The sequence below is a fragment of the Peromyscus eremicus genome, chromosome 14 (assembly GCF_949786415.1).
Source record: "Peromyscus eremicus chromosome 14, PerEre_H2_v1, whole genome shotgun sequence".
NCBI classification, from domain to species: Eukaryota; Metazoa; Chordata; class Mammalia; order Rodentia; family Cricetidae; genus Peromyscus; species Peromyscus eremicus.
In genome coordinates this window covers 33,971,276-33,988,704 of record NC_081430.1, presented here as the reverse complement: position 1 = coordinate 33,988,704, position 17,429 = coordinate 33,971,276, and the positions used below count along the sequence as shown (strand labels likewise).

At 39.7% G+C, this 17,429-nt stretch overlaps 1 protein-coding gene across 2 annotated transcripts in view; it reads right to left on the bottom strand.

The window, feature by feature from the left end:
* Togaram1 (TOG array regulator of axonemal microtubules 1) overlaps window positions 1-17,390 on the bottom strand; it is a 65,612-nt gene extending 48,222 nt beyond the window's left edge. The window contains exons 1-2 of one of the 2 annotated variants that reach the window (XM_059279512.1): window positions 15,101-17,390; window positions 314-470 (exon numbers count right to left, since the gene is read on the bottom strand). In XM_059279512.1, the coding sequence (XP_059135495.1) occupies window positions 314-470; window positions 15,101-17,152 (2,209 nt within the window). In that variant the 5' untranslated portion in view covers window positions 17,153-17,390. The remainder of the gene's footprint in view (window positions 1-313; window positions 471-15,100) is intronic. The other variant, XM_059279510.1, reaches the window with a different exon arrangement.
* Between the last annotated feature and the right edge of the window lie 39 nt (window positions 17,391-17,429).

Here is a 17,429-nt window from a genome sequence, read left to right as displayed (position 1 = left end):
TTGTTATGCCTTTCTTGAAAGCTACATCTCACTAAGAAAAGTATCTGACATGTAGAGATGCTCAAGAAATATTAGAGGCTTATTAAAGGACTATGGCCCTACATTACTAATAGACTGCAATGAGAAGACCTATGATCTCATGACACAATCATGTCAAAGTGCCAGCTTTTTATCCAGTCTTCAATAAGCATTTATTAAACAAGACTTGCCTGTTGGATTATATATACTTTTTACAAGCCCACAAATGGGTAATGAAGTTTAGAGAATCTTTAACTTAGCTCAACACACCTATTACCCCAAACAATTTACTTACCAGCACCACATGTAGGAATCGAGTCTGAGTTAAAATCCCGACTACTCTGAAATAAGTTTCTTGAGGACCTTTTTCTGCTAAAACATAAATCATCATTGACCGGCAGTCCTTGAGTGGACTTTAATGTTGGAGATGAGATGAGGTCACGAGCTGAAAACTGAGAAGAGAGTAAGTCAGCAAATTTTTGCTGAGCCTCATATTTTTATTAATATGAAAAAATAATTTAGATCCAAATGCAAAACTCAGATAAAAGAAAAATATTTTTGAGTATGCAATACACTCATTCAGCATGACACACTAACAATATTTTTCCTTCCAAGATAGAAAAGCCTTTTTCTTTACTATATCTCAATTCTTTTCTTTACCTTTCTGCAATATATATCTGACAATTAGTGAGGAGACAAAATGATGATAAAGGATGAAAGAAAAACACAAAGGAAAAAAAGTCTGCTCAGCAGCATAAGCTCTACTCTATTCCATCTTTCAGGGTTAGTTAATAAGCAACTGAAGATCACTGAATAAACAGCCTACTCTTCTCACCACAGTAAAGTTATTACTAATATTCTGCAGCCCAAATAGAACTATTACAAATGAATAGGTAAAGTATGTAAGCACTAGGCTCCAGTTACAACCACTTAAGTAGGGGATAGAGGTGTATTCAGTGATAAAGCATGTGCCTACAAACATGTGAGAAGCCTGACTAGCAACAAACAAACAAAAAAGCCCAAGTATATCTCATACACACACACACACACACACACACACACACACACACACACACACACAAAATGAATGGTTTCCAGGTACTTTCTTATGCATATCACATGGTCTATAAGTGATAAAAGTCCACAATTCAGTACTACAATTTCTACAATTGATCATATGATAGTAGTAAAAGGATCAAATAGAATTAAACAAGCCATTTACAGTGAACTTCTAATTGAATACTTTTAAAAAGATGCATTAACAGATAAAACAGTAGGTAATCCAGTAAAGATTCCTTTATATTATATTTGCTTTGCAATTAATTTCAGCGTTTTTTTTTTTTTTTTTTTTTTACCCATCCTCCCCTATTACCTTTCCAAACTCTAATAACTCTACTACATCCAGGTGTTTTTTTTTTTTTTTTTAGCTTCCACACTGTAGAGAACGTGCAGTTCTCTATTTCCATTAACATAATTTTCATGGTTTTTACAAGCATTAAATACAAAATTTTCATATTCAGAGAATTCTAGAATTTTAAAAAGAAAACTACTTATCGGTGATAATCTAATATTTACACTGATAACTTTCAGTCTGTTAATGATTTTGACAAGCTCTAATATCAAATTTCCTTGTTTTAGAGGGTTTGAGATAGGATCTCATAGCCCAGGCTGGGTTCAAATTCATTATGTAGTCATGAATAACATAAATCCCTGATTTTTCTGCCTCTAACTCCCAAATGCTGACATTACAGATATGAGCCATCAGACACAATTTTTGAAGCACTGGAGACGGAACTCAGAGTCTCGTCATGCTGGGCAGGCACTCTACCAACTTAGCTATAAATACATTATGAAGCCTATTGTTTATTGATTGATTGACTGATTGATTTATAGAGGCTGACCTCAAATTTGCCATTTAGCCCAGGCTGGCTTGTAATTCATAAGTCTGCTTCAACATGCCAAATGCAGTGATGATAGGCATGTGCCACCACACCTGACAAAGAGAGTTTTTCCTATTCACAGAAGAATACAATCAATACCCACTCCCCTTGACTCATATGGGTCCCGGAGATCAAACTCAGGTCATTAGGGTTGGTGGCAAGTGCCTCTACCCACTGAGTCATTTCACTGGCTCCAGAATCTATGTTTTGAACAAGATCCCGAGGCAATTCATACACACATTAAAATTTGTTAACATTAAACTAAACTCATCTTTTCCTTTCGACTTTAAAACACACACACACACACACACACACACACACACACACACACACACACACACACATCTTGCTATAGAGAAGCAATAATAACAGTAGTAGATACAACCAATAAGACATAACAAACATATACATCACATATGAATGCAGGGACTGAATTGTCTGCATCTTTCATGCTTACTATCTACAGTACGAACCACAGAGAATATCTGCTGAATTTAGAGTTGACTCTCCACACTGTCTCTTGTATCAGGGCTTCCTATTCAAAGGTAAGCAGTAATAAACCCATCCTGCTACATCCTTGAACTGTATTACTTGGGGCTTTCCTTCATTGTCATCAACAGTGGGAAGAGCACTGTGGTTAGTACTGTTACAAAACCAACACCATGGGCGGGAGAAATGGCTCAGTGGGCAAAGAATCTTGCTGCCAAGCCCGATGACCTGAGTTTAACCCTCACGTGGAGGAAGCAGGAAACCAACTCCTACAAGTTGTCCTCTCACCACCACATGCTCACTGTGACACAGTGTCACACATGCACAAACTAATAACTGTAATATTTTTTAAAGGAAACAAGATTAAAATGAAATAGTATTTAAAAATCAAAACAAAAACAGTTCCTACCATCATATTGTCTGCCATTACCAAGGAGAAAGACATCATGACTCATTTAAGCTAATATCAGGAAGAATAGCAGTGCTATTAAAAGGCAGTGCTTTAAAGAGTAGTCTGTAAACTCCCACTTGTCTTGAAACATGATCAAAAAGACAGATGCTTACTCAAGGCTAACAGCCTGTTTCCTCAGTACTCACTTCACACGCTTTTAACTTTAAATACTCTCCTTCCTATGCTGTATGAAAAGGCTCTTTTCCATGTCAAAATGACCTTTAAATATCTAAATTTTCTATTTTGATAAAATCATCGGTAACTACATAATTACGATGTCAAGTTAGAATATAACAAGAAAGTTATTATAAGCCTATATATCAAGGCACAAATATAATTCACTAAAAAACTAAAAACAAAAAAAATTCACTGAATTCTTGAAATAAAAATAAAATTTTAAAGTCTAAATTCTGAAAAAAAAAGATCAGTTAAACAGACTATGACATTATATGTACTATTATTCATAGCCACTAAACTCCTACTACATATTATTTGATGTTAAAAAAATGTTCATAATAAAGTACATGAAAGGTGGCACACTTTAGGGGCTGGAGGTGTCTTAACGGTTAATGTACTTGCTGCTGTACCAGAGGACCTGGATTTGGTTCCGAGCACACACATGACAGCTCATAACTATCTTTCAGTCCAGTTCCAGCACCCTCTGCTTACCTCTGCTGAGGAACCACACATGCACATACACAGGTACAGGCAAAACACTCATACATATAAATATTTTTTTAAAGGGGGACACTTTCATTTATGGAAATAAGATCTGAACCTTTATACATAAATTAAAATAACAAAATATTGCAAGGCACTGGTGGCGCACGCCTTTAACCCCAACACTCGGGAGGCAGAGCCAGGTAGATCTCTGTAAGTTTGAGGCCAGCCTGGGCTACAGAGCAAGTTCCAGGACAGTCACAATTGTTCACAGAGAAACCCTGTCTGGAAAAACAAACAAACAAACAAACAACAACAACAACAAACCCAAAATACTGACTACATGTAAATCTCTTTCAATAGTGGGATCGTGAAAAACTTTTAATTTTTCTTTTTTTTCCTATTTTCCAAATTTTCTATGTGAATATACACAATTTTTATATAAGAATAAGAGCTGGGCAATGGTGGTGCACATCTTTAATCCCAGCACTTGGGATGCAGAGGCAGGCAGCTCTCTGTGAGTTCGGCCAGCTTGGGCTACAAAGCAAGTTCTAGGACAACCAGGGCTGTTACAGAGAGAAACCCTATCTTGAAAAACAACAATAGCAACAACAACAAAAAAGGAATAAGAGATATTAAAAAAAGATAGAATGAAAAGTACTTCTGGAATACAAGGAGTAGGGTGCAATATGTAAAAACAAACCCTGCTCTTCAATTTTCACGTGCTTCCGACTGTGGTACATGTAACAGTATGGCTCATTCCTTAAGTCTGTCTTGCCACTTTGCTCTAGAACCGTGTTGTTTCTCTTTCAGCTTTGAGGTATATGTTTGCTTTGTCTTATAGGTTTCATCTATCACTATTCCTTAAATGAGGTTCTATAGCAAGATTTGATCTTTGTAGTGGTTTGAATGAGGCCCCGTTGGTGTGGGTCTTTGGGGGAGGCTTAGGAGGTATGGCCTTGCTGGAAGAAGTATGTTTTAAGGGGACAGGTACTATTTCATTCCAGTTTGTGTTCTCTGCTTTATGCTTTACAGCTAAAGATGTGGTTTTCCAGCTTTCTGCTCTGGCAGCCTGCCTCCGTACCTCCCGCACCATTATGGACTCTCTCTCCTTCTGTAACCATAAGCCTAAATACACTGTTGTCGTTGGTCCTGGTGTTCTATCACAGCAACAGAAATGTAACTGACACAGTCGTAAGCACTCTGTGTTACTCTGTACGCCTCTCTTTCAGAACCATCAGCTCTGTTTCGGTGACAGTCTCACCACATGACCTCCAGAGCCACAGTCCTAGCTCATCAGCTCTGTTTCGGTGACAGTCTCACCATATGACCTCCAGAGCCACAGTCCTAGCTCTCCTCCTGCTTCCTAGTAGTCTGGAACATAACTAGTATAGGCTGTCCTCCTTCACCAGAACCCCATTTCCCCACATTACTGTCTTGCTTTTAGGCTATCTATGGCCATTCACAGGTCTAATATGCCTTTAGTCCATCCTGTTCAACTGTAGAGCTATTCCCACCCTTACTCCATTTTTATTTCAGCAATTTATCATTAAATCCTTAAGAATATTTCTTGCTTTCATCCTTTGCTTGTCGAATCTTGACACCTGCTAATTTTCATTTAAACAAAACAAAACAAACAAATAAAAACCAGCTTATACTAAAGCACTTCAATGAGTATCTAACTGGTCTTTTAAAATTTTTAAATTAAATTATAATTACAATATTTTGGTCATGGTGTCTTATCACATCATTAATGATTGGCATATTAAAAAGAGCTAAATAAACACTCATCAAATGACCACATTTAAAGAGCATTTATTAAGCACAAAGGTAGTTTTAATGACAACCAGGATTCACACACACACACACACACACACACACACACACACACACACACACACAGGTGTTACATTTATAATGGCTTTTGGAAATTTATTCAAACTTTTACTTTCATGAATGCCTTGAGATTTACAACTTAAACTAATTCTATTACAGATTTGGAGCAAAACCATATCCATTTTTTTTTTAAAGAGAAATATTGTCTGAACAGTGGTGGCACATGCCTTTAATTCCAGCACTCAGAGGCAGAGCCTGGTGGATCTCTGTGAGTTCGAGGCCAGCCTGGTCTACAGAATGCGATCCAAGACAGGCACCAAAACTACAGAGAAACCCTGGGGGGGGGGGGGAGAATATAATAGGAACTAAGTTACTAAAGTAATGAAGTAATAGTAGTTGACTTTAAACTTTGTAAGTACATCATTAAAAGTGAAAATTGATACAGTGTCAGGGAGGGCTGAGGGTACAGAACAGAGTAGAACATTTGCCTACCATGTGTGTGAGACGCTACGTACAATCACCAGTACTACAAACAGACACCCAACAACAAAAGCATGTACACATACACACATAGAGAGGAGTCTGATTTATATACCCCAGTGTGTAAGGAAATGAGAAATTCTAACACCATTCAAAACATGTAAGTTTAAGCAAACTTTTTTAGATCCACTAGAGATGTTCATTACAAGTCAAATTGCAACATATAGATACATACTTAGAATTACAAGTGACAGGCAGAACTTCTAAGCAGAAAGCTCTGAGGCAGACAGAGGTAGGACAAGGAAAGGAACTGTTAATTAATGAATTGCTAGAGACTCAATGCTAACAACTGGGAAAGCTAAAGCTCTAGGGACAGGAGCGAGTCTCAGGGGAGCCCCTCTCTTCTCCCAGTTTACCTCCAGGAACTATCATGACTTCACACTGAATAGTGAAGGGAAAAGTTCAGTGTTTTTGGCAAGGGAAGAGAAAATGTTACCAATTATTTTGAAATACACAGAGCTTTTCTATGCTTGACAAGGCCTGCCTGCCCTGAGGAGATGCTTTTCCTTTCAAGCAAAGCCTGATCTGCTGAAGCTCCACCAGAACCTAAGGGTCCAATTAAAGGGAAATGGTCAGTGACAGTTCCCTCTAGTCATCTTGTGCTACACAAGCGGGCCGGAAGGCTGAAGGCATAGGTGAATCACAGAGTCCAGAGCACAGGTATCTGGAGTCCAAATTACAGGACTATGGAACACTCCCCCACATTTTAACATCTATTTACCGCTTACTTTTTCTCTTATACACCAGTCAACTCTCAACCAAAACTTACAAGGCATACTAAAAAACAAAAACTAAAATAAAAACTAAACTAAGCCAAACCAAACCTAGCAACAAAAACCACAGTTAGAAGAAAATGAACAAGCATTAGAACCAGCATCAAATAGGGAAACAAGGCTGGAATAATTAGGTCATAATTAAAAAAAACCCTATAATTAATATGTAAGAGGCTATACAGGAAAAAGCAGACAGAAATGCAAGAACATGTTAATTTGGTAACTGAAATTTGGTAATTGTAAGAGAGTAAGATAAAAAGCCTTGGAAGAGTAAGTGGGAAGGCCTTCAGTGTGTGCTTTAGTCTATACATGGTCTGTACAATAGGAACACTACAGGGGGAAAAAAGACTGAAAAAAGAATATACAGAATATGCAAAACTGTGGGAAACTATAAAAGGAGAAACATACATGTAAAAAAAAGAGCAAAGTGGGAAAATATTGGAGGCAATAATGGCCAAGAACGTCCCTAAATTATAGCCAGAAACCAAACCACAAGTCCAGAAAGCTCACAGAGCACCAATGCAAATAAATGTCACAGAAACTATGTGTAAGCATACCATTTTCCAGGTCCTGAAAAATCAAAGACAAAGAACAACGCAGGAGGCAAAGAAGAGAAAAAACACTTGATTTACACAGACCAAAGGTAACAGTGACACCCGACTCCTCAGAGAGTGAGGAAGTGAGAAGAACGGGAGTGAAATAAAGTGCCAAGGAAAAGAAAGGAAAAGCAAACACTACCAACCTAGAACTCTGAATCTTGGGAAGTGACCCACGAAAGTGAAGGACAAAAAGACATCCACAGACAAACAGAAACTGAGGCAAATTTCCAGTAAGACCTTGTCTTACAACAAATTAATAGTTATTAATATAAAAAGAAAATTAAATAGGTCAAAGTCCTTCACACACACACACACACACACACACACACACACACACACACACGGTGCACTAGAGAAACATTAAAGAGGTATAATAAAATTTCTCTTATTCTTTTTTTAAATTTTTTATTTTATGTGTGTGGGTGTTTTGCCTGCATGTGTATTTATTCACCATGTATGTGTCTGGTGTCCAGAGAGGCCAAAAGAGGGTTTTACAGATGGTTGTGAGCCACTATGCGGGTGTTGGGAATTGAACCCAGGTCTTCTGAAAGAGTGGCGAGTGCTTTTAAGCATTGACCCATATCTTCAGCTGCTATTTTTCTTGTTCTTGATTGCTCTAAGAACAACTCAAAACAATAGTCTCAATGTTTCTATTTACCATGTCTGTATATATGTAAATGCATACTGCAAACTCTAAGGCAACTACAAAATAGAAAAATAGAGGAGCAATTGATAGACTATGAAAAAGGAGAAAATAGAATCATAAAAATTCTCAAGTTAAAGCTACAAAAGACAAAAATGTTAAAGACAGAAATAAAAAAGAGAAGCTACAAATAAAACATATGATATACACTAATCCATCATATTAAGTATTAATGGTTTAATCTATACCAATTAAAACACAAGATGGACTATGGAGATGGCTCAGCAGTTACGAGCATTTATGTGCAAGCAGGAGGTCCTGAGTTTAAATCTCCAGATCACACATCAAAAAAAGCAGAGCATGATGAAACATATACTGGTAACCCCAGTGCTGTCAGGGGCAGAGAAAGGACAATCTCTGAAGACTACTGGCTGTCAGCCTAGCTCCAGGTTCATTGGGACCCTGTCTGAAGGGAATGAGGCAGAGTGATACAGTAAGCTAACAGATACCTTCTGCATACACACACAGCATATAGCACAGATATATACCATATTCACACAAAAGAAAAATATTTGAAAAGTTGTCTGAGTAAAATAAAAAGCAAAACCCAACCCTATATATTTTCTACAAGAAAGCAACTTTAAATATACTAATGGACACACATTAAGTAAAAGGATAAAGGTATATCATGCTAATATGAATAAAAAGAAAGCAGCCATGGGGCTGGAAAGATGGCTCAGCAGTTAAGGGCACTGACTGGCTGCTCTTTCAGAGGACAGGGGTTAGATTCCCAACATCTACCTGGCAGCTTACACTGTCTATAACTCCAGGCTCAGAGGATCCAACAGCACCCTCTTCTGGCCCCCAGGAGCACTGTATGCATGTGACAGACATACATAAAGGCAAAATACTCATACAAATAAAATTTTTAAAAAAGGAAATCAGACATGACTGTACTAATTTTAGACAGAGTGAACTGCGTGGAATAATCCTTCTCTACACTGTGAATATGTATTACTCTCATTGGTTAATAAAAAGCTGACAGGCCAGTAGCCAGGTAGGAAGTATAGGTGAGACAGCCAGAAACAGAGGACTCTGGGAAGAAGGCGGAGTCAGAGGAAACACCAGCCAGCCAGCTGCTGAGTAAGCAGGACATGTAGAAAATTGAGGTAACAAGCCATGAGCCACACAGCAAAGCATAAATAGAAATATGGGTTAATTTAAATGTAAGAGTTAGCTAGTAACAAGCCTGAGCTATTGACTGAGCATTTATGAATAATATTAAGTCTCTGTGTGGTAAATTTGAAGCAGCTACCAGGATGAGGAGCGGGAGGTCAGGACAGGAAAGCTTCCAACTACAGTGACCTTCAGAGCAAAAAAATTATTAGCCATAAAAGGAGTACCACATGATTAAGGGATCAATATCAAGAAAATAAAATCATCTTTAATAACTCAGTGTCAAGTTATGTGACGGAAATCCAAGCAGAACTGCAAGAAGAAATAAATGAATCTACTATAGTCAGAGACTTCATCACCCCTGTATCAGAAATCAACAAATCCATATGGAGAAAAACAGAAAGGAAATTGAACTCAACAACATGAATGAAGTGGATATAATTAACAGCTATAGATAATTTTATCTAGCAACAGATTAGGAATTCTTCTCAAGCTCACACGGGACACTCATCAACATAAGACAACATCTGAGGTACTTGATGCATAAGCAATGAGAAACAGAGTTCAGATCTCCTGATGGATCCAGTGTCTGGAACCCTAGTGAGAAGTGGGTGGGGCAGTGTGGTCAATTGTTTTTGCTCTTTTGGGGTGCCCACCACTGTACTGGGCAGCCATTCCAGCTTTGATCTGGAAGTTCCAACCCCCATTGAGACTTTGGTAACTGTCACGCCTACAAGGCGGGGCCAGGAGAGGACCCTGAAGACCCGAGATCTGGATGCGCCGGCTCTCTTGGGGACAGAGAGACACTACAAAACCAAAGACTGGGTTTTTGAAAAGACCAGTAAAACTGGCAAGCTTTATTTAGGCTAAAAATAGAAGACACACATTTTTAATAGCAGAAATGAAAGAAAAGCACATAAATCACATCAATATTAGGATGAAACAGTAATTTGACCAGGTCTACCACTGAATAAACAATCACCTTCTAGAACAGAAAGCACATGCTCAGCTGTGTTCATTAATGAAATCTATTCAACATTCGCAGAAGAAATTATGTCAATTTTCTATAATCTTACTTAGAAGGCAGACACATAAGGCCTACTTCCTACATCATTCTAAGAGGCTGTTATATGCTGTATGACTGCAATTTCACGAAATGCAGAAAAAGACAAAAGTGTAGAAATACGGAATGTGTTTACCAAGGGATGGAGAGAGGAGGAGGGATAAGCATTCACAGCACAGAGGATATGTGTGGCAGTTAGCTATTCTTATGTGACCACAGATATACACTTGCCAAAACCCCACAGAATATACAAGGCAGGGGTGGAGCCTAATTAAAGGATGAACTTTTGGGTTCTTCTTACTGTAGTTTCACTGACTCTACCATCATAATGTGCTACCGATGATGTGCTTGAAGTTCTGGAGCAGGCTATTTGAGTGTGTGGACAGGAAATTCACAAACCACCTGCACTTTTCACTTAGTGGAGCTATCATCCCAAATCTGCTCTAAAAATCAAACAGTAACAATAATAATATACATACACACCTCTTTAAAGCAGCACATTTTCAAATGTGTATCTATTTAGTCCATGCCCTCATTTTAGATAACTTATAGCATATTTCTACAAGCATTTCTGAGTACATATTTACAAGTTGATTTCTATGGCAAATTTCAGTTTCACCACAGAAGCTTTCAGTGAAAATTAGTCCAAACTGGCATTTCAGAAATGCACTTATTTTCTGATTCCTGTTGTTATGGTTAGCACCAGAATCTTTTATTGTTATTATTATTACTATTATTGTTGTTATTTTATTTTGATAAAGTGTGTCATGTAGCCTTGGTTGGCCTCCAACTCACTAATTAGCCAAAGATGCTTTTCAACACCTCAACCACCTGCCTCCACCTCCCAAATGCTAGGATTACAAGCATGTGCCACCATGCCCAGCCAGAACAGAATCTTAATATACCCACTAAACATCTTAGTCACAGAACAAGCAGTTTTAATAATAATCCTTACAAAAAAATCAACTATGGCCAGTTAATGTTTACAATTACATGGCAATAATCATATAAACAGACTATATAAATCTGAAAATTATTTCCAAAACAACCTATACATTTTAGAATTAGAGGGCCAGGAATTTGGCTTAGCGACAGAGTACTGGCTTAGCAAGTACAAACCCTGATGGCTCAATCCTTAGTACAAAAATCAAACAAGCAAAAAAGATGGAACTGGAGATATAGCCTAACAGAGTGCTTACCTAGTACGTTAAGGCCCTAGGTTCAATCCCAGCACCACAAGAAATAACTAAATCCAACCCTTTGGAATGGGAAAAAATAAGTGAGAAATTAGGACGCTTAAAAGTTAGTTCCATCTGCATCAGTACTACTACACGAAGTCTAAATGTGAAAATTGTATTGTATATACTGTATTGTATATACTGTAAATCCCTCACTTTATTTTATGGTGGTGCAAAAGCAATATGCACTCATTATAAATGGCACTTTGAATTTTGATCCTTCCTTGCAATGCTGAGCAGCACTCAGTTAGCCCTAGGGTCATAAGCAGAAATAACCTCTTCTCTACAGTATATCAGGCTGCTAAGCTATGATGTTTGATAGGCCAGGTTTAATAAATGTGTTTTGACTTACGACATTTTCAAGTTACGATGAGTTTACTGGGGTATAAATCCATCATAAAGAGCATCCGTATTTGCCCTGCCAAAGAATCAGTTTATTCAAAATTTTTGTTGGTTGTTAGGTTTTTTCCTTTTATTTCATTATTGTGGTGCTTGAGGGGCCAATGCAGGTCAAGGAAACACTCTGCCACTGAGCTACATTGCCAACCCTTTGAAAAGTCTGTAGCTGGAAGTTTTCCTGTGTCCTGCCCGGTCTCCCAGTCGGGATAAATCTCCCACTCTCCTTCCCCAAGTAAATACACAGGCTTATATTTAATTATAACTGCTTGGCCATTAGCTCAGGCTTATTACTGACTAGCTCTTACACTTAAATTAACCCATAATTCTTATCTATGTTTAGCCACATGGCTTGGTACCTTTTCTGCCTTGTCATCTTGCTTCCTCTGTGTCTGGTTGGCAACTCCTGACTCAACCCTTCCTTGTCCCAGAATTCTCATCGGTTTACCCCGCCTATACTTCCTGCCTGGCTACTGGCCAATCAGTGTTTTATTTATCAACCAATCAGAGCAACACATATTCACAGCACACAGAACAATATCCCACAGCAAAAGTCTTAATAAAGCTGTGTGATAATTCAAAATACAAAAATAACTACGGAGCTGGACATAATGGCACACGGCTTTAATGCCAGAACTCAGGAGGTGGATCTTTGTGAATTCAAGGATAGCCTGGTCTATATAGTGAGTTCCAATATAGTCAGAGCTACATAGTGAGACTCTGTCACAGTGGAAAAAAACAAGCAAAAAAAAAAAAAGAACTACAAAGAAACTTTGAACTTTATCTACAATGATGTTGGAAGCTAGGCTTTTGTTACAAAAGAAAGGAGACCAAATATGGAATAAAAGAAAATGGCAAAGAACCTGCATTGCCCAATTCAACTGGAATTACTCATAGGAACTTATTTTAAAAAAGATCTTCTTGGTTCTGTCCACTGCAAGGGATGATCTGCAACAGCAAGAACTAGCAATGAGTGAAAACAGAAATTGGTTTTAAAATATTACTCTACTATATTGCCAATATTAGGATCCTATAGGAAATAAAACAAAACAAAAAACAAAAAACAAAAACAAACAAAAAAAAAAAAAACCCAGCTGATCCCAGTGTGAAACAAGAAAAATATCAGCGAAGTCTTACTACTGTAGCTTAAGGAAATACTCAAACACTAGTCATGCTCAAAGATCACAGAAGCCAGCCATTGGTCAAACATGTAATTCAGTATCAAAAAACTTAATTTGATGACCAACACTAAATGAACTAAATGTAGTTTTAGTGAGTTTTTGTCCCATTTTTTTTTTTAAAAAACCTTACAGATAATTTGCTTATATGTTATGTTTCTGATTTTGTGTTTTTATGGGATTTCTGTGTGTCTGAGTGTTTCTTGTGCTTTTTCTTCAGCTCTTTTTTTCCCCCCTGTTTATTTTTTCCTATTCTGGATTGTCATTTGTTTTTTAGTTGCCTGTTTATCTCCTAATGCAAGAAAGACTGGAGATCTGGAAGGTTGGGGAGGTGAGGAGGATCTAGGAGGAGTTGGAGGAGAAACTATGATCAGAATATATTACATGAAAAAAATCTATTTTCAGTAAAAATTTGAATTATAAATAAATGAAAAAAAAAAAAAGAAAACCAACAGTTTGGGGTTGGAAAGAATGTTCAGCAGTTCAGGGCTCTTGCTGTTCTTACAGAGGACAGAATTTGGTCCCCAGCACCTACACAGGGCCAGTCACAGAATTCTACGATTCCTCTAGCTCTACCAAATCTGACACCCTCTCTGGCTTTCCCAGGTTTGTACACACATGTACACACACACACACACACACACACACACACACACACAGGCATACTCACACAGACACATAAACAGAAATAAATCTTAAAAAAAACAAAGCCAGGCAGTGGTGGCACAAGCCTTTGATCCCAGCACTTGGGAGGCAGAGGCAGGTGGATCTCTGTGAGTTCCAGGACAGCCTGGACTACAAAGCAAGTTTTAGGTCAGCTAGGACTGTTACACAGAGAAACAATGTCTTGGGGAAAAACAAACAAACAAACAAACAAAACAACTTGATTTTAAGGAGCAAAAATTAAAGACAAATATAATAATTACATACAGAGAAGAATTTTAAGCAACAAATATAGACGAAATGTTTTTTGCCTCTATACTCTTTGTAGCCACCAATATAATAACTGATACAAGTAAAAATACTCACCTGATGTCAAAAACAATGAGTAAAACATTGTTGAGGTATTTGTAGGGTTTCAATGTAACATCTATAGTAAAGAATCTTTGTAATGTATCTTGTTGTCAGTGGTGTTACTCAAGGTAGGACAACAATGTGCTGTATCCGTTACTTAGGTAATATATGCTAAGAATTTTTATCTTCAGTTTAATCATACAGAAACAATCAGATAAATTCACAGTTACCCTAGCCTTCAAGAGGAAAGGGGGCCTGCCAGGAAAAAACATACAAACTCACAAACAAGTAGGGACATAATACTAGATAAAAAGACAATAGCTACAACTACCATGACTGGATCTTAGATGATAAAAGTAAAGCAAAAAATATAAAACACAGTTTGGGAACAAATGGAGAAATTTAAATAAAAGCTATATACTATTCAATTACTATTAGTATTCCGAAGCACGCCAATACAGTTATAAGATAACTTATTTTAGGAGACATATGTCAAAATATTAAGGAATGAAATCCAAAATATGTGCTATTTACTATCAAATGGTTCATAAAATATGGAGCAAATATTGCAAGATGTTAACAGGCAAATACAGATGAAGTACATGAGTACTAATTTACATGCAGAGTTGTAAATTTTAAAATAAAAGCTTTTCAGGGACAGGAATCTAAGTTCAAAGACCAGAACCTTGGAGGCTTTTTGATTTGTTCTAGTGGAATTATTTTTCCTAGCTTTGGTATTATTCCTCAGCACTCTATTTCTATTCTAGCACTGAACACACATGTTAATTGCCAGTTTGTAACTTTCTCCAGAAGCCACTTGGAACTGGAATTAATTCTTTATCTGGTACCTACTAGGTATTGGGTGTTTGTTGTATGATTGAGATGAGTGATATGATGAAAACAAATAAGCCATAATTGAAACCCATTTATTGTCCGTATCACATTGTACCTCAAATTTAATCAAGAAGGAACCCTATTAAATGACCTTACATATCCCGTACCGTTATAATGGATGTCCACATAGCACTTAATTCAAAATTTTCTTTGTAAATTATTTCATTTTCAACTCAAGAAAATTCAGCATACCTGCTCTGAATCTTTAGTGTCCTTGGAACTGGAGGTCTGATTTTCTCCAATGACTCCAGGCTGCTCATTTTCCCAGGGTAATTTGTTTTTCCCTTTTCCAGCACTTAATACCCTTCGGGTACAGATCGTTGGACTGTAGGAGCCATACAGCTGCATGCTGTCCCTCGTGTGGTCGCCACAGTAACAGTGTGCACTCTGAGTTCTGTTACCAGACATAAGCCAGTCTGTATCTGCTCCATGTGCCAAATGGCTTGACCTCCCCTGGGCAGAAGATGGCATGAGTATTGCATACTCCACAAACCCCTGTTCTGTTAGCCGTGGTAGAGTTTTTCTGGCCAATCTGGCCTGCACAGCATTCATCACACCATCCCCATTATCTTGCAGTTCAACAGTATCTACAGCTTTAAAAAGGACATTGGTTTTACCTGAGCCCATTGACGAAGCCAAAACAGCAAAGGCTTCCAGAGCTGCCTGGCGTACCCTGCGTTTGCTATCTACCAGAGCTGGAGCAAGATCAAAAGACAGTTTGGCTAAGTCGAAATCCTCACTGGGATAGGTCAGGAGGGAACAGATGCAAATGTTCACTACTTCCTCTCTTACTCTGGAATGCTTATGCTTAAGATTTTCCAGGAGCAAACAAAGTACCTGCTGAGGACCTACTTCCTTCATCAGCTTTAGAAAGATTTTCATGTATTCCTGCTTGATCACCAACTTGTTGTCGGCCAGCACTTTCACAGAAGCGGCTATAACTGGTCCCAGGTACTGCTGTACCTGCTCTCCCAGGCGAATGACCAGTAAATGCAGAACTTGAAGCGTGCCATGGACCACTTTGAAATTGGAATCGTCTAACAAATTATACAGTAAGCTAATGAAACCGACAAGACTAGAATGAGGGGTAGAACTTGGGTTACATTTTCCCAGCAACTGTTTTAGTTCTTCGACGGCCTGAGTCCTGTTCTTATAGTCTTCCTGATCCAACAATCTCGCATGCAGCTCCTGAGGAATAATCCCAAATTTAAGATTGCTGTTGGAAAGAGTCACTACACAAGGGGCAGGATCTTCCGAAAACCCAGAGGCTTCAAGCTCCAAATAATAAGGAACCTGATTCCCAAACTGGGACTCCAGGCGGCGATTGTAGTGCCTCCTCAAAGCAGAGGGCAGACGAGAGATGTAGGACTGAAACCTCTCTTGACCAAGTCGTTCTCCAATCTGTTGAAGTGTGGAGAACGCCGTCTCAGATTCTTCCTCCATCTCTTGATCGCCAAGCTTTCGGGCCAGAGCTATTATTACTTCAGTGAGATCCAAGCCCAGCAACAAATCCTCGGGAGTAAGCAAGATGGGGAGCAAGAGCGCAGTGGAAGCTCTAAGCCGGGCATCTGGACTTTCCAGGCCTTGTATAAGCGTTCTCAGTACCTGCCCAGAACTTCGCCTCAGGCAAATATGCAGGATCTGCAGCGCATCTTTCCGGAGGGCTGGATTATCTTCTCGTAACGAGACGACTAGTTGAGGCAAAAGCGCTAAACTGAAGGCCTCCTCCAGCTGAACGGCCTCCCCCTGACCCCGAAGGACGTCCGACAGCAGCTGCAAGCAGAGTCTCTTCTCATCACTACCGCCCTCCACCAGCACTCGGCCCAGCGCCCGGTACAAGGCTTCCTTGCGGCGGGGAAAGCCAAGCCGGCCGCCCCGCCGCGGCAGGGCAGCCTGCAAAGCCTGGAACGCCTCGGAGGGATCCGGTGCGGTGCGCAGGAGTTGAAGGAGCCGAGTCTCCTCCTCATCTCCTCCCGACAGCCCACTTCCAGGCCCCGACCAGCTACCGGACACGGCCTCCGCCGGCACCAGGAGGGTCGAGGTCAGAGGCGACGGCGTCGAGGGGCAGGAACCGTGATCCCCGGCCGCCCCACGGCAGTAGTAGTTTTTCTCGCCTCTCATCGTGGCCCCAGCTCGACGACCATCAGTCCCTGGGGCGGAAGGACGACCGCGGCTCAGGAGGCGATAGGAACCAAGGGGTGCAAGGGGCGGCGGCAGGAGCAGCTCGGAAGGCGCGGCCGCCATCGAGTGTCGTCGGGTAGCGACGGCTGGAGGGAACCATCGCCGTCTTGGGAGGGCTGGATGAGGCCCAGCCTTCCAGCTCCTCTCCAAGGCCGGACGTGCAAGAGGATGGGAAGGAACGGCTCGGGTCAGCTGCCAGGCCGCTCGGGCCTTCAACTCCCGCAGCCAGCCTCCGGCAAAATGGCCCCCGCCTGAGCCCGGGACCCCACAGCCGCCACCCGGCGTAACCAGGGCCACCACGTGACCAAACCGAGCGCTTCCATGGTGATGCACCCAGCCC